General features: G+C 63.8%; 4 protein-coding genes across 4 annotated transcripts; 3 read left to right on the top strand and 1 right to left on the bottom strand.

The window, feature by feature from the left end:
* The first annotated feature begins 1,765 nt into the window (after positions 1 to 1,765).
* LOC309889080 (intercellular adhesion molecule 1-like) lies at positions 1,766 to 5,569 on the top strand. Its single transcript, XM_082781774.1, has 7 exons — positions 1,766 to 2,155; positions 3,075 to 3,350; positions 3,437 to 3,754; positions 3,831 to 4,100; positions 4,175 to 4,450; positions 4,537 to 4,779; positions 4,871 to 5,569. Exons 1-7 carry the CDS (start codon positions 2,104 to 2,106, stop codon positions 5,080 to 5,082), a joined length of 1,647 nt encoding a protein of 548 aa, XP_082637900.1. The 5' UTR covers positions 1,766 to 2,103; the 3' UTR covers positions 5,083 to 5,569.
* An 85-nt stretch (positions 5,570 to 5,654) lies between these two features.
* On the top strand, positions 5,655 to 10,478 carry LOC309889081 (intercellular adhesion molecule 1-like). Its single transcript, XM_082781775.1, has 5 exons — positions 5,655 to 5,853; positions 6,315 to 6,665; positions 8,665 to 8,943; positions 9,780 to 10,022; positions 10,113 to 10,478. The coding sequence occupies exons 1-5, from the start codon at positions 5,670 to 5,672 to the stop codon at positions 10,280 to 10,282; spliced, it is 1,227 nt and encodes a 408-aa protein (XP_082637901.1). The 5' UTR covers positions 5,655 to 5,669; the 3' UTR covers positions 10,283 to 10,478.
* Positions 10,479 to 11,378: 900 nt separating this feature from the next.
* ICAM5 (intercellular adhesion molecule 5) lies at positions 11,379 to 20,752 on the top strand. Its single transcript, XM_082781718.1, has 11 exons — positions 11,379 to 11,574; positions 13,289 to 13,358; positions 14,485 to 14,763; positions 14,850 to 15,161; positions 15,795 to 16,073; positions 16,160 to 16,432; positions 17,240 to 17,482; positions 18,487 to 18,729; positions 19,173 to 19,601; positions 19,711 to 19,974; positions 20,062 to 20,752. Exons 2-11 carry the CDS (start codon positions 13,301 to 13,303, stop codon positions 20,277 to 20,279), a joined length of 2,598 nt encoding a protein of 865 aa, XP_082637844.1. The 5' UTR covers positions 11,379 to 11,574; positions 13,289 to 13,300; the 3' UTR covers positions 20,280 to 20,752.
* Positions 20,748 to 24,802, bottom strand: LOC309889041 (intercellular adhesion molecule 1-like; the record flags this gene model as incomplete). The annotated part of the gene is made up of 6 exons (XM_082781717.1): positions 20,748 to 21,010; positions 21,727 to 22,011; positions 22,580 to 22,891; positions 22,990 to 23,268; positions 24,198 to 24,416; positions 24,778 to 24,802. 6 exons carry the CDS (start codon positions 24,800 to 24,802, stop codon positions 20,859 to 20,861), a joined length of 1,272 nt encoding a protein of 423 aa, XP_082637843.1. The 3' UTR covers positions 20,748 to 20,858.
* Positions 24,803 to 26,702: the final 1,900 nt, after the last annotated feature.

The raw sequence follows: 26,702 nt of genomic DNA, 5'->3' as shown, positions 1-26,702 counted from the left end.
CAGTGCACCCCCTTGTCCCTGTCCCCCATCCTTTCCCACATCCCCGTGCCCCGTGTCGCTCCCCATCCATCCCCACGTCCCCCATGTCCCCCCCAATCCTCCCCCTTGTCCCCGTCCCCATGTCCCTCCCCACATCCCCACGTCCCTCCCCAAGTTCCCACGTCCCTCCCCATCCATCCCATGCCCCCACGTCCCCGCATCCTCCCCCCACGCCCCTCCCAAGCCCTCCCTGCACCCCCACGTCCCCCCCACGTGCCCCATGTCCCCGTGTCCCCGTCCCCACACTGCTGACCACGCAGGAAACGCCCTTTGTGCAGCCCCAGCGAGGCCACGGCCGTGGGGAGATAAGGAATTCCTGATGCCTGCCCCAAAAACACGGGGGGGGGGGTGGCCTTGGGGACGAGGAACCGTGCACGGGGGACGGCGGAGCCGTGGGGCGCCGCGTGGGTTCCCCTTTCCCGGTAGGGACAAGGGGACGCGGCCCCGTGGTGGCTCTGGTTGGGGACAGGGCCACGTGGTTTCCGCGGTCCCGGCGCACTTCTTATAAAGCCAGCAGGGTTTTTGGCTGTGGGATGCAGAAGTGAAACCCCGGGAGCTGGCCCCGGACTTTCCTCTGTCACCGGCGCCAAGACAAAGCCCAGGGGACACGCGGGGTGACAGCGCCAGCGGCGTGGGCTGCGCTTTGTCCCCAGGTCAGCGTTGGGTATAGCTTGGAGGCGTTTCTCAACCTGAGGCTTTTGTCCCAAAAAGAAAACTTCGGAAAGCCAGCGGCCCCCGCCGTGCCAAAAGCCGGGGCGGCCTCATCCTGGCCCCCCAGCGCCGATGGGGGGGTCTGGCCGCCCTCCCGGCTCCTCGTGGTGAGAAAAAGGCCTCACTTCCACAAAAAAAAACCATGAAGAGAAAAAGGAGTGCGCAGGAGGGAGTTTGGCTGGCTGTTTGTCTCCATGCATTCGGGATGAGGTCACTGTTCTGATGCTGAGCCTTAATCCAGCCCCGGCCAGGCCCCCACAAAAATCCTGGGTGTGGAGGGGGGGCGTCAGGAAGCCCCGAATTTGTCTTATGGGGCTGAGTCCCCCCCTCCAAACCCCCAAATTTGGGAACCCTGGTGCCTGGGCTTGGTGCAGGGGGCTGGAAAGAGTGCAGAGGGGCAGATTTGGGGGGCTGCCCCATACCAGGGCAGGGGGGCAGGGGGGCAGGGGGGCAGGGGGGCAGGAGGGCTGCCCCATGGGGGCAGAAAGAAGGTGCCCCTTTCCCAGGCAGCGGGGCAGGAGGGCTGCTGCATTTGGGGCAAATCTGCCCCACCCCAGGGCAGTGGGGCAGAAAACCTGCCCCGTCCCAGGGCGGGGAGGCAGTGGGGGGCGGGGAGGGCAAAAGAACTGCCCCATCCCGGGGCAATGGGACAGGAAAACTGCCCCGTCCCGGGGTGGGAGAGCAGTGGGGCTGGAGGGCTGTGGGGCTGTGGGGCTGTCCCACGGCCCCAGGCCGGGGTCCAGCTGCCCGGGGGAACCCCGGCGCCGAAGTCCCCACAGCCCCGGAATTCCCCGGGGGGGGCCGGGAGGGGCCGGGCTTGTGCCGAGCTCATAAAGCGCCTGCCCGGCGGGGCGGTGGGAGCACAGCGAGGATCCTGAGCCAGCAACACCGGTGCGCACGGAGAGCCCGAACCGGAGCCGGTACCGGTGTCCTTGGAGAGCCCAAAGCGGAGCCATCCCGGTGCGCACGGAGAGCCCGAACCGGAGCCGGTACCGGTGCGCACGGAGAGTCTGAACCGGAGCCGATACCGGTGTCCTTGGAGAGCCCAAAGCGGAGCCGTCCCGGTGCGCACGGAGAGTCCGAACCGGAGCCGATACCGGTGCGCACGGAGAGTCCGAACCGGAGCCGGTACCGGTGCGCACGGAGAGTCCGAACCGGAGCCGGTACCGGTGCGCACGGAGAGCCCGATCGCCTTGGGAACCGAGATTTTCGGAGACACCGACCGGCCCCATCCCGGTGCGCACGGACTGCTCGGACCGGCCCCACCCCGGTGCGCACGGAGACCCCCCCCCCAGCTCTCCCCGGTCCCTCCCCGGTGTTCCCGGAGCTCCGAAGCGGCCCGGTGCCGGTGCCATGCGCCCCGCAGCGCTCCCACTGCTCCTGTGCGCCGTGAACATGCTCGCAGGTGAGGGGCACCGGGGGGGGCACGGGGGTGGTGGGGAGAGGGCGGCGGGGACCCGCGTGTCCCCAGGGCTGTGGCACCGGAGGGGGAGCGTGCAAGGGCGTCGGGGCGAGCGTGCAAAGGGGTCGGGGCGAGCACGAGCACGTCGGGGCGAGCACACGCGTGTCAGAGCGAGCGTGTGACTCCGAGCGTGTCGGTGACACCGTGACGGAGCCCTTGTTGAGCGCGTCCCCCACGCGAGTTGGGGGCGAGCAGGAAGAGAGCGGGGGGCGGTGGGGGTTGGGGGGGGGGACGACGACGCGGCGCAGCCCAGCCCGGGTGCCCTTGCGAAATCTGTTTGTCCTGGGGCAATTCCGAGGAATTTTTCCCTTGCTTCCGCCCGGTTATTCTGGGAAAGGGCAGGACTTTGCCCTGGGCGGCCGAGGAAAACCTCGGGGAACCCCCAGCGGCGGGGCTCAGCCACTGACTCACCGGGGGGGCTTTTTTTTTTTTTTTTCCCAGAGCGGGGGCTCCTCAGCCCAGCTTTGCCAGGAAGGGATTTGCTTTTTGTCACCCTCGCGGGGCTGTCACCGCGATGAGGATCCGGCCGCCGGCTGGGGACAGCTGCTGCGAGCCGCCGGCGCGCCCCACGCCTCTCCGCGTACCCTCTGCCCTTTCTGCTCATTTTTTTTGGGCTGTGGCAGATGAGGGGGGGGGGGGGAGGGGGGAAGGGATGGATCCTGCCCTCCCCACGCGCCCTCAAGGGCACTTCCCACAGCAAAGGAGAAGCTCGGAAGCTCCACACTTCTCCCTCGCTGCCGCCACGGGGACGCTTCCCCTTGGGGTGATGGGTTGGGGACGAACCTGGGGGGCCCCTTTGGCTTCTCCTGGGGGGTTCCCCAGCACCCTGCGGACCCTCACGGGTGTTCGTTTCGCCTCGCAGGGCGGCTGCACGCTTCCTTCGAGGTGTTCATCGAGCCTCCGGCGCCGGTGGTGGAGTACGGCGGGACGGTGCGCCTCAAGTGCAGGACCACGTGCCAGGACCCCAGCATCAGGGGTAACGTGGAGACTTCCTTCTACAAGGACCTGCTGAACGCTTCGGGGCCGAGCGAGAAGGTGGTGGAGCTGCGTAACATCACCGAGTGGAGCTCCAACATCCTCTGCTACTTCTTCTGCAAGGACACGAGGAAGACGGTGTCGGCCACCCTCATCGCTTACCGTAAGCGGCTCTGGGATGGCGCCGTCAGCCCCGGTGGCACCGAGGGTGACCCCTTCACGCCGCGTCTTGTCCTCCCCCCAACCCAGGTCCCCTGGAGCAGGCGGTGCTGGAGCCGGTGCCGCAGCTGGCGGTGGGTGACAGCCACGAGCTGGTGTGCCACGTGCCCCGCGTGGCGCCCATCCGGAACCTGACGGTGATCCTGCGCCGCGGTGCCACCACCCTGCACACCGCCACCTTCAAGGACAGTGACAAGAACGAGCCGCAGGACGTGGTGGTGAGACACCTGGTGACAGCAGAGCGCGGGGACCGGGGGCAGAACGTCACCTGCCAGGCGCTGCTCGACCTGCAGCCCAGCAACGTCCACTTCAACGCCACCTCCTCCCCGCTGGTGCTGGACGTCTACGGTGAGCTGGCGCCGGTGTCACCGCGTGTCCCCCAGCCGGCGGTGGCCGTGTCTCACCGTTTGCTCCCCTGCTGCAGATTTCCCTCAGGATCCCCAGCTGGAGATGAGCGAGACCAACCTGGAGACAGACGAGAAGTTCAGCGTCTCCTGCAGCGTCCGGGACGTCTTCCCAGCACCGCGCTTCGAGCTTTCCTTGGCCGGCCACCTGCTGCCATTCCGTGTCACCGAGGACGGGCTCCGCGCGGTGGCCGAGGTGTCCCACGCTCAGCAGGGACAATTCAAGGTGGTTTGCAGAGTGCGGGTGGGACCCAAGGAGCGGCGGCAGCAGGCTTTGGTCCACGTCTACAGTAAGTGCAGCACGGTCGGGCGGGTGGCACGGTGGGAACGGCGTCCCTCAGGTGTCCCCCGATGTCACCCGCAGGCTTCCCCCAGCCGCAGCTGAATGTCAACACCAGTGTCCCCAGGGAGGGGACGGAGGTGAGCGGGGGCTGCGTCCTGCCACCCGGCCACTCCCCGGAGCTGCAGCTGCAGGTGACAGCGGGTCCCCGCGTCCTGGCCGCCTGGGGACCGTCCCCGCTGGGCTTTACGTGGAAGGTGTCGGAGGAGGATAGTGGCACCGAGGTGGTCTGCGAGGCCAGGATGCCCGCAAGCATCAAACCCCCGAAGAAGAGTGCGCCCGTGGTGCTCGTCGTCACTGGTGGGTGCGCAGGGGGCAGCCGGGGGGGTGGCGGGGACGTCGCGGCGCATTTCAGGGGGGAGTAATGTCCCCTGGTGTCCCCACAGCCTCGCCCAAACTGGACGACAGGAGCTGCCCCTCCAGCCAGAACTGGACGGAAGGGGAGGAGGTGACGCTGCGGTGCCAGGCGTGGGGCAACCCCCAGCCCGATGTGGTTTGTGAAAAGGACGGGACCAGCTTCATCCCTGGAAAGTGGCACGTGGCCAAACGTGCCCACACCGGCACGTTCCAGTGCCGGGCCAGCAACGAGCTGGGCACGGTGGAGCACAACATCACCGTGTGGGTGCAGTGTGAGTGGGGACGGGGCGCTGGGTGCTGGGAGGGGGGTGATACGTTATATGGGTGCTGCTGACCCCCCCCCCAACCCGTGCCATCCCGCAGACCATGACGTCAACGTGGGGTTCATCGTGGCCGTGGTGCTGGTGGTGGTGGGCGCCCTGGCCGGCGCCGGCATTGCTTACGGCATCTACTACCGCAAGAAGAAGATCCGTGAGTACCAGCTGCAGAAGGAGCAGCAGCGCATGGAGATGCAGAAGCTGCGCCCGGAGGAGACGCTCGGCATCAACGGGTCGGCCCCGGGGAGCCACCCGTAGCCGCGCTGCTGCCGGAGCCGCCGCAGGGAGCGCGGGCTGAGGGGCACCCCTGGGTGCCGAGCGCCGTGTACGGCACCGGGTGCCGGCGGGGAGCAGCCGGCGGGACCTCGCGGAGGGGGTGACGCCGGGCAAGGCCAACACTACATTGGGGACGGCCGCCGTCGCCTCGGGATGGTGACAAACCGAGGAGGGACCCCGCAGTGCCGGGGGAAGCGGTTTGGGGTCGAGCGGTGACGTTCCGCGGGACGAAGGCGCTCCTCGTCCTCCTCGTGTTGGAGCCCACGAACCGTGGGGGGTTCCCAGTGCTTGCTGCCCCCCTGGGCTGGCCCAGGGCTTTGGCAGGAGCTGCTGCTGCTTAGGAGGAGGAGGAGGAGGAGGAAGATGAAGGTGCTCGGAGCGCCGTTTGTATGTGTTGCACAATTAAAGGCTGGGGGTGATGACGAGGGGACCCCCCCTGCTGTGTTTCTGTCCAAACCTCGCTGGTTTTTGGCGCTGCACCCACGGTCAACCCCCCGCCGAGCATGCGCGGGGCCCCAATCCCCACTTCCTTCCTTCCTTCGTCGCGCCGCCATTTGGCCTCGCTGAAGATGGGGACGGGGGGACACGGGGACAGGGAAGGGGACGGGGAAGGCCGGGGTGACACCAGGGCTGCGAGGCTGGGGGCTCCCCGCTGCCCCTGGCCCCGGGTGTCCTCGGTCTCCGCGGTGGCCGTGCCTCGGGGTCACCGTCCTGCTCTGCCCCTCGTGGGGCTGCTGCTGCTGGCTCAGGCCGGTAAGTGCTAGGGAGGTGTCCCCTCTTGTCCCCTCCTGTCCCCAGATTGGTCCCTGTGTCATCCCTGTGTCCCCTCTTGTCCCCAAATTGGCCCCTGTGCCATTCCTGTGTCCCATATTCTCCCCTCCTGTCCCCAGCCTGGTTTTCCGTGCCATCCCTGTGTCCCCTCCTGTCCCCAAATTGGTTCCTGTGCCACCCCCGTGTCCCTTCTTGTCCCCATCTGTCCCCAGTCTGGTTCTTGTGCCATCCCTGTGTCCCATCTTGTCCCCTCCTGTTCCCAGCCTGGTTTCCCATGCCATCCCTGTGTCCCCTCCTGTTCCCAAATTGGTCCCTGTGCCACCCCTGTGTCCCCTCCTGTCCCCAGCCTGGTCCCTGTGCCACCCCCGTGTCCCTTCTTACCCCTTCCTCTCCCCACCACCATCCCCAGCACCCACCCCCTCTCACCCCCCTCCTCTCCGCAGGCCGTGCCACGCGTCCCACCTCGTCCCCCTCCGTCCCCACCTCGTCCCCCCGTGTCCCCAACTCGCCCCCGGGCTTCGCCTCCGGGGACAGCCCCTTCAGCGTGAGCGTGACGGGCAGCGCCTCGGAGGTGTCCTACGGGGGGACCGCGCTCATCAACTGCTCCACCACCTGCGCCCACCCCGGTGCCATCGTGGGCGTGGAGACCTCGCTCACCAAGGAGGAGGCTGCGCGGGGCCGGGGCTGGCTGGCGGTGCGGCTGAGCAACATCACCGAGCCCTCCTCCGACATCGTCTGCTACTCCAGCTGCTTCGGCCAGAGGAAGGTCTCGAGCTTCAGGATGCTGGCGTACGGTAGGTGCCCCCCCTGCCCCTTCCCAAATCCCGTCCTGCTCCCGCGGCGGAGCGGAGTTTGGGGACGGCAGGAGGCTCGGTGGCGTCTCTCGGCGAGGTGCCGTGGGCTCAGGGGAGGTGACGTCCCCGGTGTCCCCCTCTGTGCGCTCGTTGAGCCCCCCCCCGGAGCACCGCGGGTCCCAGCACGGGGATGTGGGGATGCTGGAATGGGGCTGGAGGTGGCCGCGAGGGTGCTGGAGGCTGGAGCAGCTCCGCTGGGGGGTGTTCAGCCTAAAATGTTTGGGATTTTGGGGGGTTCAGCCTGGAGAGAAGGCTCTGGGAGACCCAAAAGCAGGATGCCAACTCCTCAAGGGGGCTGCAGGAGAGCTGGGGGGGGGGTCTTCATCAGGGGGTGTGGTGATGGATCAGGCTTTGAGCTAAAAGGGGGAAGATGGAGATGAGACACGAGGAAGGAATCCGTCACCATGAGAGGGGTGAGGGGCTGGAACCAGCCCCCCAGAAGAGCTGTGGGTGCCCGAGTTTGGGGTGGATGGGGCTTTGAGGGGTCGTGCCCATGGGAGGGGTCTTTAGGGTCCCTTCCAACCCCAATCGGTTCGTGCTTTGATGGCTCAGTGATTTGGTGATCCTGTGACCTGGTGATTTGGGGATCCTACGGTGTGGTGATTCAGTGCTCTGGTGATTCACTGAGTCCATGATCCAACGCTTCGATGACCTAATGGGTTCGTCATCCTGTGACCTGATGATCCTGTGACCTGATAACCCAATGATCCCGCGATCCCACGATCCCACGATCCCATGATTTGACACTCCTATGATGCAATGATCCCACAATTCGATATTTCCACGATTCCATGGCTCACCGGTTTGATGACCCAACGATCCTATAATTGGATGATTTGTTGATTCAGTGGCCCTATGGCTCTATGCTTCCATGGCATGGTGGTTCCATGGCTCCCTGTTTCCACGATCCCATAATTCGATCACTCCATGATTCAATTATTCCCCGATTCAATTATTCCCTGAATCAGTTATTCCATGACTCATTTTTTCCAACATCTGGCAGTTCCAAAATCTTACAGTTCTGTGATTTGACAGTTGTACGATTTGATGGTTCCACGATTTAGGGCTCCCATGAGTTGTTGGCCCCATGATTTCTTGGTCCCATTATTCGCAATTTCTATGATTTGGTGATTCCTTTATTTGATGATTGCGTGGTTTGGTGATTCCACAATTTGGTGATTCCACGATTTGGTGATTCCATGATTTGTCACTTCCATGATTTGCCAATTCCGTGTTTTGCTGGTCCCATGATTTGATGATTCCACCATTTGAAGGTTCCAGGATTTGGTGGTCCCATGATTTCAAGGCTCCATAATCTGACGATTCCAAGATTTAGTGATTGCGTGGTTTGATGGTTCCATGATTTGCTGATTCCATGATTTACTGATCCCGTGATTTGGTGGGTCCATGATTTGCCAGCTCTATATTTTGCTGGTCCCATTATTTTGCGAGTGCATGATTTGAAGGTTCCACAATTTGGTGATCTGAAGGTTCCATAATTCACCAGTTCCATGATTTGATGATCGAAGGGGTCGATGGCTCCATCATTTGGCAATTCCACAACCTGATGATTCCTTGATTTATCAGTTCCCCGATTTGGCTATTCCGTGATTTGGTGACACCGTGATTTGGTGACGCCGTGATTTGCCAATTCCATGATTCGCCAGTTCCATGATTTATCAGCTCCATGGTTTGGTGATTCCATGATTTGCCAATTCCATGATTTATCGATTCCATGATTTACCGATTCCAAGATTTGTTGTTTCCTTGATTTGTTGGTTCCTTGATTTGTTGGTTCCTTGATTTGTTGGTTCCTTGATTTCCCCATTCCATGTTTTCCTGCTCCCACGATTTGCCAGCTCCGTGATTTATCATTTCCAAACCGAATGCCCGAATCCCCCTGCGCCCACGCAGCCCCGTGCCCTCCCTCCCCCTGCAGACTTCCCTGAGCCCGTCCTGCTCGCCAGCGACCCCAACACCACCTGCAACCATACGGTGACCCTGCGGTGCTCCGCGGCCCCCAGCCAGCCCCCGGGGGTGCAGCTGCGGCTGCGCAGCCGCCGCCGCCCCCCGACCCCCTGGCAGGAGGGAGCGGTGAGCGTGGATCTGACGGCGCGCGAGGAGGACGACGGCGACGAGTTCGTCTGCGACGCGCAGCTCTTGGTGGGCGACTTGGTGCTGAACAAGAGCTCGGATGTGGTCAAGCTGAACGTCATGTGTGAGTGGGGTGCTGGGGCTGGATCCGGGCAAAATCCCCCCCAGTTGTGGTGTAAAACCCCACCGCCACCATGATAAAGCCCCCGGCACCATGCAGAGCCCCCCAGCCATGCTGCAAGACCCTTCATCTCCATGCAAAACCCCCCAGACCTGCTGCAAAACTCCTTATCCCCGTGCAAAAACCCCCCAGACATGATGCAAAACCCCTTATCCCCGTGCAAAACCCCCCCAGCTCTGGTGAAAACCCCCCAGCCATGCTGCAAAACCCTTCATCTCCATGCAACCCCCCCCCAAGCTGTGGTGCAACCCCTCCTAACCTCATGTAAGACCCTCAGACATGGTGCAACCCTCCCCAACCCCATACAAAACCCCCAGCCGTGCTGCAGACCCCCCCGATCTCCATGCAAAACCCCCCCAACTCTGTTGCAAAACCCCCCAACCCCATGCAAAACCTTCAGCCGCGCTGCAAAACCCTTCCTTGACCCCGGGCCCTGTGCAAGGCCCCCCAACCTTAGCCTTGGGGCAAAACCCCCCTGTCCTGATGCAAAAAAATCCCTGTCCCCATGCAAAAAAAAAAAATAAATCCCACCCCACTTGGCCCCCTTGGACCAGAGCAACCCCCCCACCCCACTGCAAAGCCACTTGGCCCCTGTCCAACCCCGGGGCTGGAGCAAAACCCTCGGTCCCATCGACCCCCCCTGCATCCTGTGCAACCCCCCCCCATGCTGCAAAACTCCCCAGCCCCCTTGCAACACCCCCCAGCCCTGGTGCAAAGCTCCGACGCCGGGTTTGCACCCAGCCAAACCTCGTGTCCCCCCCCTCCTGTGCCCCCCCCAGACCTACCCAAGCTGGACGACGGGAGCTGCCCCCCCAGCCAGAACTGGACGGAAGGGGAGGAGGTGATGCTGCGGTGCCAGGCGTGGGGCAACCCCCGGCCCCATGTGGCTTGTGACAAGGACGGGACCAGCTTCATCCCTGGAAAGTGGCACGTGGCCAAACGTGCCCACACCGGCACGTTCCGGTGCCGGGCCAGCAACGAGCTGGGCACGGTGGAGCACAGCATCACCGTGTGGGTGCAGTGTGAGTGGGGACGGGGCGCTGGGTGCTGGGAGGGGGGTGATACGTTATATGGGTGCTGCTGACCCCCCCCCAACCCGTGCCATCCCGCAGACCATGACGTCAACGTGGGGCTCATCGTGGCCGTGGTGCTGGTGGTGCTGGGCGCCCTGGCCAGCGCCGGCATTGCTTACGGCGTCTACTACCGCAAGAAGAAGATCCAGGAGTACCAGCTGCGGGAGAGGCAGCGGCGCTTGGAGATGGAGCAGCGGCGCTTGGCGTAGGAGGTGGAGGAGGAGGAGGAAGAGGAGGAGGAGGAAGAAAATGACGGTGAATATTCGGCGCCGGGGATGGAGCCGTAGCTTTGCGCTCCGGGCGCACCAAAATCCCGCGCCCCTCGCCCGGGGACAGATCCCAGTGGCTGAGGGGGGGTGGGTTGTCCCCTGGCAGCCCCCATCCCTGCCATGGGACCCCCCCCCCCCCCAAAAAAAAATAATAATTCTGGATGGGGCTCGTTCAGCACGTGTGGGTGCAGCTGGCGTCATCCGTGCCCTGCACAAGCGCCCGCTGGTGGCACCGGGTGGCACCGGGTGGCGAGCGCCCGCTGTCACCATCCCCTCCTTGTACAGAGAGCCAGGGTGGCACCGCTGTCCCCCCCCCCAGCTTGGTGGCATCCTGGGGGGGTGCTTGGGGGCTATTAAATGTCCTCCTGCTGGCAGTGGCACTCGTCTTGGGGTCACCTGCTTGAGGGGAGGGGGGTGACATCGGGGGGCATGCGGCAGAGCTAGTGCCTGGAGGCTCAGCGGGAAGCTGGGGGGGGGCTTGGGAGGGGGTGGCAGGGTGTGTGTGTGGGGTGTCCCCGTGGCTGGTTGTGGGGCAGGGGCATGGGACAAGGTTTGGGGACAGCAGATGGTGGCCGGGCTGGGGGTCCCCGTCTCCAGCTGGGGGCTGGGGACATGGGGAAGGGCTTGGGGACAGGGAATGAGGCTGGAGGATGGAAATGGGGCTGGGGGGGGGACGGGATGGAATATGGGGGGGGCACAGGGACCAGCTTTGGGGCTCGGGGACACTGATGGGGACCGTGGGCTGGGGCTGGAACCAGGGACAAGGGACAGGGCTGGGGGATGGGAAAGAGGGGAGGGGCGATGGGAACAGAGCTGGGGACAGGGGGGGCCATGGGGCTGCCGCCAGGGCTTGGGTCCCCAAAGCCACCATCGTCCCCAAAGCTGGCATCATCCCCAGAGCCAGCATTGTCCCCAGCACCCGAGCGCTGTCCCCAACGCCTGGGCGCTGTCCCCAAGGCCGGGGCTGGCAGCAGCAGCAGACAGAGGGGCTGTGAGCGCGGAGCCTGGCGCTCGCTGGCACCGTCGCTCGCTCCCGGCATGACACCGGCTCCCGCTTGGCCACCACGGCACAGCACGGCACGGCTTGGCACGGCACGGCCTGCTTCAGCTCATCCACCGGCATCACCGCCACCGGTACTGGAACCAGCACCGGTGCGGGCACGGCACCGTGGGCGGCGTGGGCACGGCGGTTCGGCATCGCCGCGCTGCGGGGCTGCGTGGGCCGCGGCGAGGTACGGAGCGTGCTGCGCTCGGCGGGTGAATCACGCCTCGCCTGCGCCCACGGGGGGGACGGGGACACGGAGGGGGCTGCACGGGGTGGGCTGGGGGCTGCACGGTGGTGGGCACGGGGTTGCACATGAGCAGCACGCGTCTTCATGCATGGTGCACACGCGGGGAGCGGCTCAATGCACACGCGGCGCAGCAGCAGGCACATATGGCACGCACCGGTGTGAGCAAAATGCACGCCAGCAAGCGCACGGGGTGCACACCTGCATGGCATGGTGCACGCGTGGACATGCACGAATAGTGCACGCCTGCTTGCACATGAAATGAACCGCTTCATGCGCACAACACATGCATGGACATGCACAAATAGTGCACGCCTGCATGCACACACGATGCACACCTGCACGCACACGATGCACGCCTGAACATGCACGAATAGTGCACGCCTGCTTGCACATGAAATGAACCGCTTCGTGCACACAATACATGCATGGACATGCACAAATCATTCATGCCTGCATGCGCACACAACTCACACCTTCATGCACACAATACATGCGTGGACGTGCACGAACAGTGCACGCCTGCATGCACATGTGATGCACACTTTTGTGCACGCAATGCATGCCTGAGCATGCACAAATAAAACGCACTTGCATGAACAGGTAATGCATGCCTTTGTGCACATGATGCATGTGTGAACATGCACGAATAATGCACACCTGCGTGCACATGATGCATGCACAAACATGCACAAATAGTGCACACCTGCATGCACACATAACTCACGCCTTCATGCACACAATACATGCACGGACATACACGAATAGTGCACGCCTGCATGCACACAATGTGCACGCCTTCGTGCACGCAATACATGCATGAACATGCACAAATAGTGCACGCCTGCATGCACACATGATGCACACGATGCATGCCTGAACATGCATGAATAATACACCTGCATGCACACGAAATACATGCCTGCATGCACATGATGCACACATGAACATGCACAATTAATGCACGCCCCCTCCGTGCACACGATGCACTTCTAATGCATGCACACGCAGTGCACGAGTCACACGCCATGCCTGCATGCATGTGCATGGGCATGCATGCAATGCACATGCACATGCAATGTGCACACAGATGCACACGCAATGCACACGCAATGCACACGCAATGCACGCAAACGCACCCACGCAATGCACGCCTGCAGCTGCACACCCCACAAACACCAAACCCCCTTCTTCCCACGCAGCCCCCTCCGTGGGTGGGGGGGAGCACCCACGCATCGAGACCGCCCCCCCCACACCCCGGGGGTCCCTTTGCAGCCCTCCTCCCCCTCACCTCCCCCCCTTCCCCGTGCCCACCCCCCCGCCCCGTGTCCCCCCCTCCCCAGGTGGGTGCGTGGGCAGAGCTGCACGTCTGGCGCTGCACCCACGCGGCACCCACTCGTGCAATCCGAACACGGGTGGGGGGGGGCACGGCTCCCACCCCCCACCCCCCAGTGTGGGGGGGGCTTTATCGGGGGCGGAGGGGGGGGGGAGGAGCCTCGGTGCGCAGCGTCGAGGAGCTGCCTTCATCCCCATCCTCATCCTCGCCTTCATCCCCATCCTCGCCTTCATCTCCATCCACGTCTTCATCCCCATCCTCATCTTCATCCTCATCCTCATCCTCCCTGATCACCCCCCCTCCCCACCCCCAAAATAACAGAGCCCGGACCCGATGGCCCCCCCCCGGCCGGCTGCACGGCTCCTGCCCCCCTTGATCCTGGCGCTTGCAGGTATGCGGGGGGAGCACCGGGGGAGGGTTTTTTGGGGTTGGGGACCCCGTGTTTTGGGGTGGGGGACCCCAAGACCCGTAATTATGGGAGGGGATCCCCTGACCTGTAATTATAGGGGGGGGGGGATCCCCATGGAACCGAGGAACTGGGGGGGTGCTGGGGGTGAGCCCTGCTAGGGGCTGGGGGCTCGGTGTGGGGCTGGGGTGCTGGCATGGGGCTGGAGTCCCCGAGTATGGGGCTGGGGTCTTGGAGTGGGTTTAGGGTCCTGGAGGGGGGCTGGGGTCCTGGATTTGGGGGCTGAGGTCCCAGGTTTTGGGGCTGGGAGTCCTGGGTTTTGGTTCCAGGCTCCCGGTTCGGGGTTTGGGGGTCCTGCTCTGGGTTCTGAGGTCCTGATTTGGGGTTCTGGGGGGTCTCTGACTTTGGTTTCCGGGGTCCTGCTTTGGGGCTGGGGGTCCATGTTTGGTTCTGGGGTCCTGGGTTTGAGGCTGGGGTCCCAGGTTTTGGTGCAGGGGTCCCTGGTTTGGTTCTGAGGTCACAGTTATGGGGTTGGGGCCCCTGGGCTTTGGTTCTGGGGTCCTGGTGTGGGGCTCAGGGGTCCTGCTCTGGGTTCTGAGGTCCTGGTTTTGGAGCTGGGGTAGGGCCCTGGGTTTTGAGGTTGGGTTTAGGGTTCGGGTCCTGCGTGAGGGGCAGGGGTCCTGGTTTGGTTCCAGGTTTCAGGGTTTGGTTCTGGGCTCCTGGTTTGGAGATGGGGGGGGGGTCCTGCTCCAGGTTCTGGGCTCCTGGGTTTAGTTTTGGGGTGGGCTCCTGTGTTTTGGTTCTGGGCTCTTGGGTTTGGTTCCTGGCTCCCAGTTTGGTTCCGGAGTCCCAGTTGGGTTCCAGAGTCCCAGTTTTCCCAGTTTGGTTCCAGGCTCCCCCTTTGGTTCTGGGCTCCCAGTTTGGAGCTCGGAAGTCCTGTTCTGGGTTCTGGGATCCTGGGTTTGGTTCTGGGCTCCCAGTTTGGCTCCTGGCTCCCAGTCTGGTTCGGGGTCCCAGTCTAGTGCCGGGCTCCTGTTCTGGGGCTGGGGGCTCCCGCTGGGGCACGGACCCCGTCCCCGCTGGCTGCCCACGGGGGGGGGGGCTCTTACAGGGGCCGCCCGGGGCACGTTCACGGTGCGCGCCTGGCCCCAGGTGGCCGTGGTGCCCTTCGGGGGCTCGGTGGCCATCAACTGCAGCCACAGCGCCTGCCCGGACCACGAGCCCACCCTGGGGCTGGAGACGTCGCTCACCAAAAACGCCACGGAGGCCGGCGGCAGCTGGCAAAAATTCCTCCTGGTCAACGTCTCCGAGTGGAACCCGCAGCCTGCCCTCTGCTACGCGACCTGCGGGGAGCAGCGGGCCACGGCGCCCGCCGCCGTCCTCGTCTACCGTGAGTGCTGGCGCTGGACAAATTGGGGGACGGCGGCACCATGGGGGTCCCGGCTGCGCCCCATAACTTGGCGTCTGCCCCCCCAGGGGTGCCGGAGCGCGTGGTGCTGGATCCGGTGTCCCCCGTGGCCGTGGGCGAGAGCCGCAACCTGACGTGCCGGGTGGCGGAGGCGGCCCCGCTGGCCAACCTGACGGTCACCCTGCGCCGGGGCGGCGAGACGCTGCGCACCCAAAACTTCGGGGCCGCCGTCGGCAGCGCCAGCGTGGCCGTCAGCCACCTGCTGACCGTCGGCCCCGGGGACCACGGGCAGGACGTCACCTGCCACGCCGAGCTGTCCCTGCGCCCCCACGGGCCGCTCTTCGCGCGCGCCGCCGTGCCCGTCAAGCTGGCGGTGTACGGTGAGGACCCGCGGCGCGGCTCGGAGCATCCTGACCTTGGTCCCACTCGGATCCTGGCCCCGTCCCCATCTCCATCCCATCCCTGTTCCCTGTTCCAGTCCCCATCCCAAGCCTATCCCCATCCCTCTTCCATTCCCATCCCTGTCTGCACCGCTTCCCATCCCACTTCCATCTCTATCCTAGTCCCAATCCCATCTCCATCCCAACCCAATCTCCATCCCTATTCCATTCCCATCCCTATCCACACCCCTTCCCATCCCACTTCCATCCCTATCCCATCCCCATCCCATCCCCATCCTGTCCCCATCTCCATCCCCAGCCTCATTCCAGTCCCCATCCCCTTCCCTTGCCAGTCCCCATCCCATCCCCATCCCTATCCCATCCCCGTCCCATCCCCATCCCCATCCCCATCCACCCCCCAATTTCCAGCCCCATTCCCGTCCCCCTCCCCATTTCCAAACCCATCCCAATGCACCCCACCACCCCACCCCGTACCCCCCACCTTCACCGCGCACGTCTCCGTGCCGTGCTCTCCGCTCCCCCCTCCGCCACCCACCCCTCACCGCGGGGGTCCCCTCGCTCTCCGGCTGCAGAGCCCCGGGGTCCCCTCACGGTGCCACCGCGTCCCCGCAGCTCTCCCCGAGCCTCCGCAGCTGCAGGCCCCCGTGCGCCTCGAGGCCGGTGCCGCCGCCAACGCCAGCTGCCGGGTGGTCGGCGCCTTCCCCGCCGAGGACGCCCACTTCTCCCTGGTGCTGGACGGGCGCAGCCTGGACGTGGCGGTGACGGAGGCGGGGGACACGCTGACCGCCAGCACCCGCCTCTCCCCGCGCACCGCGGGGCTCCAGGAGCTGAACTGCACCGTGACCGTGGGCGCCGCGGCACGGACGGCGCGGGCGCAGCTCCACGTCTACCGTAAGCCCTCAGAGGGGAGGCTGTCGGGTGAGGGGTGTCCCCTAAATCCCACCCCAAAATTTGAGCTCTCTGTCTCCATCCCGCAGGATTCCCGGCGCCCGTCCTGGAGCTCAGCCCGGTGCCGGCGGGCGGCGAGGTGACGGTGAGGTGCCGCGCCGCCGCCGCCGAGCCCCCCGCCGTGCGGCTGCAGCTCCGTGACGCCGACGGGGGGGTCTTGGCCGAGGGGCCGCAGCCGCAGCTGGAGCTGCGCCTGGTGGCCCAGCGGGAGGACGACGGGCGCTGGTTCGGGTGCCGGGCCAGCCTGGCCGTGGGGGACGGCACGGTGACGAAGGACACCGAGGCTCGGCTCGTTGTGCTGTGTGAGTCCGGCACGTGCCCCGAATCCAGCCCCTTTGAGCCCAGAATGTGGCTGTGGGGGGTGGAAATCCCAATTGTCTGCTGGTGCAGAGAGCGGGGAGCGCTGGGGATGAAATGGGTGCAGGGTGTGGGGCCCCATCCTGTCCCCTTTCTATCCCTGTCCCCATCCCAACCCCAATCCCCATCCCATCTCCATCCCCATACCATCCCTGTTCCCATCACATCCCCATCCTAATTCCCATCCTAATCCCAACCCCCATCCCATTTCTGTCCCCAACCCATCCCTGTCCCCATCACATCCCAATCCCTATCCCATCCCATCCTCATCATATCCCAATCCCCATCCCAATCACCATCTCCATCCCATCCCTGTCCCCATCCCATCCCAAACCCCATCCCATCTCCATCTTTATCCCATCTCCATCTTATCCCAACCCCATCCCATCTCCATCCCCATACCATCCCTGTTCCCATCACATCCCCATCCCAATTCCCATCCCAATCCCATTCCAAACCCCATCCCATCTCCATCCCCATACCATCCCTGTTCCCATCACATCCCCATCCCAATTCCCATCCCAATCCCATCCCATCTCCATTCTTATCCAATCTCCATCCCAATTCCCATCCCAATCCCATTCCAAACCCCATCCCATCTCCATCCTTACCCAATCTCCATCTCATCCCAATCCCATCCCATTCCACCTCCTTTTCCATCCCCGTCCCCATCCCACCCCATCCCCACACACTCCCCCAACCCCGCTGCCTTCCCCCATCCCAATCCTCCCCTCTTTCCCCCCCCCCCCCAGACATGCCCGAAATGGAGGCGAGCTCCTGCCCGAGCAACCGCACGTGGCTGCAGGGGACGCGGGAGGCTCTGTCCTGCGGGGCCACCGGCAACCCCGCGCCCACCGTCACCTGCACCCGCGACGGGGCCACCGTCAGCACCCAGCGCCCCGAGCTGGTCACCCGCTCCCGCGCCGGCACCTACCTCTGCAACGCCACCAACAGCTTGGGGACACGCAGCCGGCTCGTCACCGTCCGCGTGGAGTGTGAGTGGGGTCGGGAACGGGGCGCCGGGGCAGGGGGCACGGGGACAGGGGGGGTGACACCGCGGGGCGAGGGAGGCAGCGTCCCCGGGGGAGGCGGTGAGGATGCTCGGAGGCTGAGCTGGGGGTGTTCGGCCTCAGTTCTCTAATTTTGTTAGTCTTTTTCTTTAATTCTGTAAATCTACAGTTCTCTAATCCTAAAATTCTCTAATCCTGAAGTTCTGTAATTCTATAATTCTGTAAATCTATAATTCTGTAAACCTACAGTTCTCTAATTCTAAAATTCTCTGATCCTGAGATTCTATAATTCTAAAATTCTGTAAGTCTATAATTCCGTAAATCTCTAATTCTAAAATTCTCTAATCCTGAAATTCTATAATGCTATAATTCTATGATTCTGTAAAGCTATAATTCTGTAAATCTCTAATTCTAAAATTCTGTAATCTTGAAATGCTGTAATTCCCTATTTGTATTGTTCTATAATTCTGTAAATCTCTAATTCTCTAATTCAAAAGTTCTGTAATCCTGAAATTCTATGATTGTCTAATTATATAGTTCTATAATTCTGTAAATCTCCAATTCCCTAATTCAAAAACTATGCAATTCTGAAATTCTGTAATTAAAAAATTCTGTAATCCTGAAATTCTCTAATTCTATAGTTCTTTAATTCTGTAGTTCGATAATTCTATAAATCTATAATTCTGTAAATCTACGACTCTCTAATTCAAAAATTCTGCAATCCTGACATTCTATAATTATCTAACTCCGTAAATCTCCAATTCTGTAAATCTCTAATTCTCTAATTCTAAATTTCTGTAATCTTGAAATTCTCTAATTCTCTAATTCCGTAAATCTCTAATAATTCTCTATATAATTCTGTAAATCTCTAAATCTCTAATTCTCTAAATAATTCTGTAAATCTCTAATTCTCTAAATAATTCTGTAAATCTCTAATTCCATAGTCCTGTAACTGCCATTCTCTCACCGACCCCGTGTCCCCCCCCCAGATGAGCCCAGCCTGACGGAGAGCGGGTGCCCCGCGCACCGCACCTGGGTGGAGGGCGAGCGGCGCGAGCTGGCGTGCCGCGCCGAGGGGGACCCGGCCCCCAGCACCCGCTGCACCCGCGACGAGGGCCCCCCCGGCACCGGGGGTGGCCGGGCCGTCAGCCGGAGCGACGCCGGGCGCTACACGTGCCGGGCCACCAACAAGCACGGCTCGGCGCTGCGCAGCGTCTACGTCAGCGTCGAGTGTGAGTAGGGGGAGCCTGGGGGGGCCGCGGCGGTGCCGTGGTTGTGCCGGGGCCGTGCCGGGGACCTGGAGGTGCCAGGGATGTGCTGGGGGTGTTTTTGGGGGCGCAGCCGTGCCGAGGATGCTGTTGACGGTGCGAGGGATGCCGGGGATGTGCCGGGGATCCCGTAACAACACCAGGGGTGCCGTGGCCACGCCGGTGATGCCGTGGTTGTTTTGGGGATCTGGCCACAGCAGGGATGCCAGCTGTGCCAGGGATCCCAGCTGTGCCAGGGATCCCATAGCAATGCCAGGGATTCCGTGGCCGTGCCAGGGATGCCGTGGCTGTTTTGGGGATCTGGCCATGGCACGGATGCTCTTATCCACGGCAGGGGTCCCGGCTGTGCCATAAATGCTGTAGCTCCACCAGGAATCCCACAGCCATACCAGGCACCCGGTGACCATGCCGGGGATCCCATAGCCACGCCGGGGATGCTGTGGCTGTTTTGGGGATCTGGTCACGGTGCAGATTCTGTTATCCACGGCAGAGATCCCACAGCTATGCCGGGGATCCCATATCCATGCTGGGGATCCCGTGGCCATGCCGGGGATGCCACGGGAGACCCCAACCCTCACCCTCTCTCCCCGCAGACGAGCCCAGCATCGGCGAGGCCGGCTGCCCGGCACGGCGGCTCTGGGTGGAGGGGACGGCAGCGGAGCTGGGCTGCAACGCCAGCGGCAACCCCCTGCCCCACGTCGCCTGCGCCAAGCTGGGGGACCCCCAAGCCCCCCCGGCCAGCCCCAACGTCACCCGCGCCCACGCCGGCACCTACCAGTGCCGAGCCACCAACGCGCACGGCTCAGCTCTCCGCAACATCACCATCACCGTTGAGTGTGAGCGCGGCACGGGGAGCGTTGGGGGGGGGGGAAAGAAGGGAAACGGGGGGCGTTTTGGGGTAAAAAAAGGGGTGACTGGGGGTTTTTTTTTTGCTTCCCCACGCAGACAGCCCGGTGGCGGTGAGCCTGCGCGTGGTGCCCTCGGCCAACGTCTCGCGCGGCGCGAGCTTCAGCGTGGAGTGCCGTGCCGAGGGGCTGCCGCCCCCCACCTTCGGCTGGGCGCTGCCGCCCGCCCCCAACCTGCGTTTCGGCGCCGACAACCGCTCGGTGGCCGTGGCGCGAGCGGCCGCCGCCAACCGGGGCGTCTACACCTGCACCGCGTCCAACCGGCACGGCCGGCGCGCCGGCAGCGTGGTGGTGCGCGTGGACGGTGAGCCAAAGGCGCAGGGTATGGGGGACACCGGGGATGGCACCGGCACCGGGGTGGCATCACCGGCGTCCCCTTGTCGCCCCGCAGAGAGCCGGCTGGCCCTACTGGTGTCACTGGGCGTGCTGGGCGCCGTCACCGTGCTGGGGTTGGCGGCGGCGGGGATTTATTACCTGAAGACGACGGCGTGCAAGAAGGGCGAGTACAACGTGAGGGACGCCGAGGGCACCTCGGAAGGCGCCCGCCTGCACCGGGGGGACGCAGGGGGCCGCGGGGAGGTGTTTGGCATCCAGCTCACCCCCACCTGAGGGACGGGGACGGCCCCTCCGCCACACGCAGGGACGCTTTGCGCGCCGCCGGGGTTTGGCCCCGCACTTGGCATGGGTTTGGGGGGGTCCCCAAAAGCGCAGGGGACACGGGGACCCTCCGGGCTGGGATGGCTGTCATGATGCTGTCCCCAAGGTAACGGGGTTGGGTTTGATTTTTATTTTTTTTTGGGGGGGGTTGTTGGTTTTTTAGCCACTTTGGTGTCTAATTTTATGGAGACTGCAGCGGGAGGGGGGCCTCACGCAACGAGGCCATCGCCGCCGCGCTGGAATGTGCCAAATAAATAATTTACATTTTAAAGAGAGGGAGGAGGACGCTGGCAGGATGGGACCCTGCTCAGAGCACCCAGCTCTGCCCTGCAAAGATGGGGGGGGGGCGCACCCCACTGAATATCTCCCCCTCCCGTCCTCCCCCCTGGATCCGATGGGAACGGAGCCGTGCAGACGGCATCAGGGCAGGAAAAAATAAATTTAATGAGACAGCCAGGGACCGCCCTGCGCTGCTTCCTGAGGCCCTGCACGGTGCTGGGAGCCCCCCCTGGGTGTCCCCCCCCCGGCGCTTCAGCTCTTGTCCCTGTTCTGCCACCGCAGCAGGTGGTAGATGCCGCACTTCTCCGCGTGGTAATGGGCGGCGTAGATGAAGCCGGCGCCGCCGAGCACGGCAACGAACAGCAGCGTTAGCAGCAGGGCCAGGAGGACGTAGGACGGGGGCTCTGGGGGGACAGGGGGGGGTGAAATGGGGATGGGGACAGGGACGGAGGTGGGAATGGGATGGGGAGAGGATGAGGGAATGAGGGGAGGAGGAGGGATGGGATGGGGATGGGGAATGAGGGCAGGAGCAGGGATGGGATGGGAATGGGATGGGGACAGGTTGGGAACGAGGATAGGAATGGGACAAGGACAGCAAAAGGGATGGGAATGGGATGGGGACGGGATGGGGACAGGATGGGAACGGTGAGAAGAAGAGGTATGGGAATGGGATGAGGACGGAAACAGGGATGGGGAGAGGGACAACACAGGAATGAGGACAGGGATGGGAAGAGAATGGGAACAGGGAAAGGAACGACATGGGAATGAGATGGGAATGGGAGCAGGTATGGGGACAGAATGGGAATGGGGACAGAATGGGATGGAGACGGATGAAGATGAGGTCAGGGATGGAAACGGAACGGGGACGGAGATGAGATCGGGATGGAAATGGGATAAGGACAGGGATGAGAGTGAGGGCAGGGAATGGATGGGATCAGGGACAAGATGGGGACAGAAATAGGATGGGGACGGGGACGAGCGATGACAACGATGGGATGGGGACAATATGGGGATGGGAACGGGATGGGGACAGGGATGGGGCCAAGAAGACGGACACAGGACCAGGAATAGGAACAGGACAGGGATGAGACGGGGCCGTGGGCGCCCCCGGGGGACTCACCCACCACCTCCATGGTCACCGGGGCGGAGGTGCGGTTGAAGCGGGGCCCGCTGGCCTGGCAGGTGAGGTTCTCCCCGTGGTCCTGCTTGCGGGCGGTGACGCCGTAGGACACGGTGACGCTGGGGGTCTGGGGGAAGGTGGTCGCCGCCAGCTCCTCGCCGCCGCGGCACAAGGTCACCGTCAGGTTGTGGATGACCCCATCGCTCTCCACCTGGCACGTCACGGTGTAGTTCTGGCCCGGCGCCATCCGCGGCACCGGCTCCAGCATCACCTTTATGGGGACAGCTGGGGGGGGGGGGAAAATAATAAAAAAAAATAAATAAATAAAGGGGGTGGCACCTGGGGATGTCTGGGAGCCACCGCGGTGCCCAATTGATGGGAGCGGGGTGAGGGATGGGAGAGGGGCTGGAAATGGGTTGGGGGTGGAGATGGGGAAAAAAGGAGGCAGGGGGCGAAAAAGGGGAAAGGGGGGGCTGAAGGGGGAAAAAGGGGAAAGGGGGAAAGGGGTGGCCAAGGGGGAAAAAGGGAAAGGGGAAAAGGGATGGCCAAGGGGGAAAAAAAGGAAAGGGGAAAAGGGGAAAAGGGGTGGCCAAGGGGGAAAAAGGGAAAAGGGAAAGGGGAAAAGGGGAAAAGGGGTGGCTGAAGGGAAAGTGAAAGGGAAAGAGGAAAAGGGGTGGCCAAGGGGTAAAAATGGAAAAGGAAAGGGGTGGCTGAATGGGAAAGCGAAAGGGAAAGGAGTGGCCGAGGGGAAAGTGAAAGGGAAAGGGGCAAAGGGGCGGCTGAGGAGAAAAAAAGGGGAAAGTGGTGGCCGAAGGCAAAGGGGCGGGATGCCCCGAACCGTGCAGGTCCTCACCGTACACCGTCAGCTGCACGGGCACGGCGCTGCAGTTGGAGAAGCTCCGGTGGGGCTCCAGGGACAGGTTGAAGCAACAGGAGACGTCCTGCCCGTGGTCCCCGGGGCCGAGGGTCAGCGGGTGGCTGACGGCCACGCTGGCGCTGCCGGCGGCGGCCCCGAAGTTTTGGGTGCGCAGCGTCTCGCCGCCCCGGCGCAGGGTGACCGTCAGGTTGGCCAGCGGGGCCGCCTCCGCCACCCGGCACGTCAGGTTGCGGCTCTCGCCCACGGCCACGGGGGACACCGGATCCAGCACCACGCGCTCCGGCACCCCTGGGTGGGGGGGGGGGGGGCAGACGCCAAGTTATGGGGCGCAGCCGGGACCCCCCACGGTGCCGCCGTCCCCCAATTTGTCCAGCGCCAGCACTCACGGTAGACGAGGACGGCGGCGGGCGCCGTGGCCCGCTGCTCCCCGCAGGTCGCGTAGCAGAGGGCAGGCTGCGGGTTCCACTCGGAGACGTTGACCAGGAGGAATTTTTGCCAGCTGCCGCCGGCCTCCGTGGCGTTTTTGGTGAGCGACGTCTCCAGCCCCAGGGTGGGCTCGGGGTCCGAGCAGCCGCTGTGGCTGCAGGTGATGGCCACCGAGCCCCCGAAGGGCACCACGGCCACCCGGGGCTCGGCGCGCACCGTGAACGCACCCCGGGCGACCCCTGAAAGAGCCCCCCCCCCCCGTGGGCAGCCAGCGGGGATGGGGGCCGTGCACCAGCGGGAGCCCCCCCAGCCCCAGAACGGGAGTAGGAATTAAATGCGGGACCCCCAGAACCAAAAGCCCCAAGAAGGACCCCAAAAGCTGGAGGAGGATCCCCTCCTCCCCCCCACCAAGGTCTAAACTGAGAGGTGGGGAGAAGCAAACTGGGAGCCCGGTACCAAAACCCAGGAGCCCGTCCCCAAATTCAGGAGCCCAGAACCCAGAACAGGACCCTCCAGTTCCAAACTGGGAGCCTGGAACCAAACGGGGACCCCGGAACCAAAGGGGGAGCCTGGAACCAAACTGGGAGCTCAGAACCAAACCAGTGCCCCAGCCCCAAACCCAGGAGTCCAGAACCCAAAACAGGACCCCCCCAATGTCCAAACTGGGACCCCGGAACCAAACTGGGACCCCAGTACCAAAGGGCGAGCCCAGAACCAAAACCCAGGAGCCCGTCCCCAAATCCAGGAGCCCAGAACAGGACCCTCCAGTTCCAAACTGGGACCCCGGAACCAAACTGGGAGCTCGGAACCAAACCAGGGCCCCAAACCCAGGACCCTCCAGTTTCAAACTGGGACCCCGGAACCAAACCAGGGCCCCATCCCCAAACCCAGGAGCCCAGAACAGGACCCTCCAGTTCCAAACTGGGACGCCAGAACCCAAACCAGGACCCCCCAAGCTCCAAACTGGGAGCCTGGAACCAAAGCCCAGGACCCCAGCCCCATACCAGGACCCCAGCCCCATACCGGGACCCCAGCCCCATACCGGGACCCCAGCCCCACACCCACTGCCGCGTCCCCCCCCCCCGGCCACCACCCCTTTCCCACATTTTTTTGGGGTGAGCCCCCCACGCCCCCCAGTGCCCCCCCCACACCCCCTCTCCCCTTCTACCTGCCAGGGCCAGGAGCAGGGGGGGCAGCAGCCCCGCGGTCGGTCCCATGGGTGGCAGCTCCGCGGGTGTCCCCGAGTCCTGCTGGGCGGTGGCGGCGTCACATTCCCACTGCCAGCCCTGGGAAGTCCCCTCGCTGGGAAGCGTCACCTTCCTGTCCCTTTTCCTGCCCACCCTTCCTGCCTGCACCGCCACGGCCGCGGTGCCACCACCCCCAAATCCTGCCCCGCGGCCCCAAAACCGTTACCGGAGACCCCCAGCACGGCCCCTGTCTCCTGGACCCCCCAAATCCTGCCCCATGTCCCCAAAACTGTTACCGGAGACCCCCCAGTGCAGCCCCCAACTCCTGTCCCCCCCAAATCCTCAACTCATTACTGGAGAGCCCCCAGCGCAGCCCCCACCTCCTGGCCCCAAATCCTGCCCCATGGCCCCAAAACCGTTACCGGAGACCCCCAGCACGGCCCCCGTCTCCTGGACCCCCCAAATCCTGCCCCTCGTCCCAAAACCGTTACCGGAGACCCCCAGCACGGCCCCCGTCTCCTGGACCCCCCAAATCCTGTCCCATGTCCCCAAAACTGTTACCGGAGACCCCCAGCACGGCCTCCATCTCCTGTAACCCCAAATCCTTCCTTCCCCATGTCCCCAAAACCATTACCAGAGACCCCCAGCACTGCCCTCACCTCCTGGCCCCAAATCCTACTCCCTGTCCCCAACCCATTATCAGATATGGGGACCCCCAGCATGGACCCCCCCCCAGCTCCCCAAATCCTGTCCCACATCCCCAACCCATTACTGGACACCCCCCAGCGCAGCCCCCAACTCCTGGACCCCCAAATCCTGCCCCATGGCCCCAAAACCATTACCAGAGACCCCCAGCATGGCCCCCATCTCCTGTCCCCCCCAAATCCTGCCCCATGTCCCAAAACCGTTACTGGAGACCCCCCAGCGCAGCCCCCACCCCCTGACCCCAAATCCCACCCCGTGTCCCCAGCCTATTACCGGAGACCCCCAAAACAGCCCCCACCCCCGTCCCCAAATCCTGTCCCCTGTCCCCAACCCATTATCGGATATGGGGACCCCCAGCATGGCCCCCACCCCCTGCCCCCCCCCCCAAATCCTTTCCCACATCCCCAACCCGTAACCGGAGACCCCCAAAAGAGCCCCCACCCCATAAGGGGACACAGCCCCCTGCCACCCCCTTGCCCCCCCAATCCCCCCCTAATCCCCTCCCCGCAGCCACCAACCTCCCCCAACCCCCCCCCAAAGTCCCCCCCCCCCCAAAAAAAAAAAGAGGTGACGCGGGGCCGTGCCGAGTGCCCCCTCCACCAGGGGGGGCGTTTAATAGCCCCCAAACACCCCAAATTCACAACCCCAGCTCCCACCCCCCCCAAAAAAAAATTAAGGGGGGGGTCCAGCCCCGTTGTCACCCCCTGCCCTGCGCGTCCCCGTCCCCGCAGTGGGGGCACCGGGAGCCGGGGGGGACGCTTCTCCGCGGGACGCTCCAGCACCGCTGGCACCGCTGCCGGTATTTCTTGTACCTGGGGGGGGGGGCAATAATTTATTTTTGGGGGGGGTCAGACCCTCGTGGGGGGGGTTATTGGGGTGCTGGGGGGGGGGTCTCTACCTGATCCCGCAGGCGTTGCACAGGGGGGTCCCGTTCTCGGCCGCCCTCCACAGGGGGGTGCGCTGGGTTTTGCAGGAGGCGCAGCTCTTGGCCCCCCCTTGGGGAAAAAAATAAAGGGATTTGGTGACCCCCACCCCAAAAAAAAATCCCCAAATTGGGTGTGGGGGGGTCAGGCCTTACCCTGAGCGGGGGGGGCGTCGTCGTCCGAGCTGCTGCCGGCCCCGGGGGTCCTGGAGTGGGGGGCGCGGGCGCTGCCCCCCCGGCTGCGGGGAGAGGAGAGGGTGAAATTTGGGGGGGGGGGGGCGCACGGACGGACAGACGGACGGATGGATGGAGAAGCCCTGGGAGCCCCCACCCGGATGGACAGACGGATGGGAGGGCACCCAAGGGTGCGTCCGGACGGACAGACGGACGGAGGCACCCAAGGGACGCCCAGCACCTTGCCTGGACAGACAGACAGATGGACAGAGGCACCCAAGGGACACCCATTGCCCTGTCTGGACAGACAGACGGACAGAGGCACCCAAGGGATGCCCAGCACCCTGCCTGGACAGATGGACAGACAAAGGCACCCAAGGGACACCCAGCACCATATCTGGACAGACAGACAGAGGGAGGCACCCAAGGGGCGCCCAGCACCCAGCCTGGACAGACGGACAGAAAGAGGCACCCAAGGGATGCCCAGCACCATATCTGGACAGACAGACGGATGGATGGAGGCACCCAAGGGACACCCATGACCCTGCCTGGACAGACAGACGGACAGAGGGAGGCACCCAAGGGACACCCAGCCTGGACAGACAGACGGACAGAGGGAGGCACCCAAGGGACACCCAGCCTGGACAGACGGACAGACAGAGGGAGGCACCCAAGGGACACCCAG

This window comes from Aythya marila (genome assembly GCF_965140915.1).
Source record: "Aythya marila genome assembly, chromosome: 32".
In the NCBI taxonomy this organism is placed as follows: Eukaryota; Metazoa; Chordata; class Aves; order Anseriformes; family Anatidae; genus Aythya; species Aythya marila.
Note: the sequence above shows the minus strand (reverse complement) of the source record. Positions and strands in the feature narration are given on the sequence as shown.

Excerpts from the sequence above, each read along its gene's own strand:
- LOC309889080 (XM_082781774.1), top strand. The coding sequence starts at position 2,104 with ATGCGCCCCGCAGCGCTCCCACTGCTCCTGTGCGCCGTGAACATGCTC. Across the intron at positions 3,351-3,436 it reads GGCCACCCTCATCGCTTACC|GTCCCCTGGAGCAGGCGGTG; the intron begins GTAAGCGGCTCT and ends CCCCCAACCCAG. Across the intron at positions 4,451-4,536 it reads CGTGGTGCTCGTCGTCACTG|CCTCGCCCAAACTGGACGAC; the intron begins GTGGGTGCGCAG and ends GTGTCCCCACAG.
- LOC309889081 (XM_082781775.1), top strand. The coding sequence starts at position 5,670 with ATGGGGACGGGGGGACACGGGGACAGGGAAGGGGACGGGGAAGGCCGG. Across the intron at positions 6,666-8,664 it reads CTTCAGGATGCTGGCGTACG|ACTTCCCTGAGCCCGTCCTG; the intron begins GTAGGTGCCCCC and ends CTCCCCCTGCAG. Across the intron at positions 10,023-10,112 it reads CATCACCGTGTGGGTGCAGT|ACCATGACGTCAACGTGGGG; the intron begins GTGAGTGGGGAC and ends GCCATCCCGCAG.
- ICAM5 (XM_082781718.1), top strand. The coding sequence starts at position 13,301 with ATGGCCCCCCCCCGGCCGGCTGCACGGCTCCTGCCCCCCTTGATCCTG. Across the intron at positions 18,730-19,172 it reads CGTCTACGTCAGCGTCGAGT|GCCGGGGATCCCATAGCCAC; the intron begins GTGAGTAGGGGG and ends CCCGGTGACCAT. Across the intron at positions 19,975-20,061 it reads CGTGGTGGTGCGCGTGGACG|AGAGCCGGCTGGCCCTACTG; the intron begins GTGAGCCAAAGG and ends GTCGCCCCGCAG.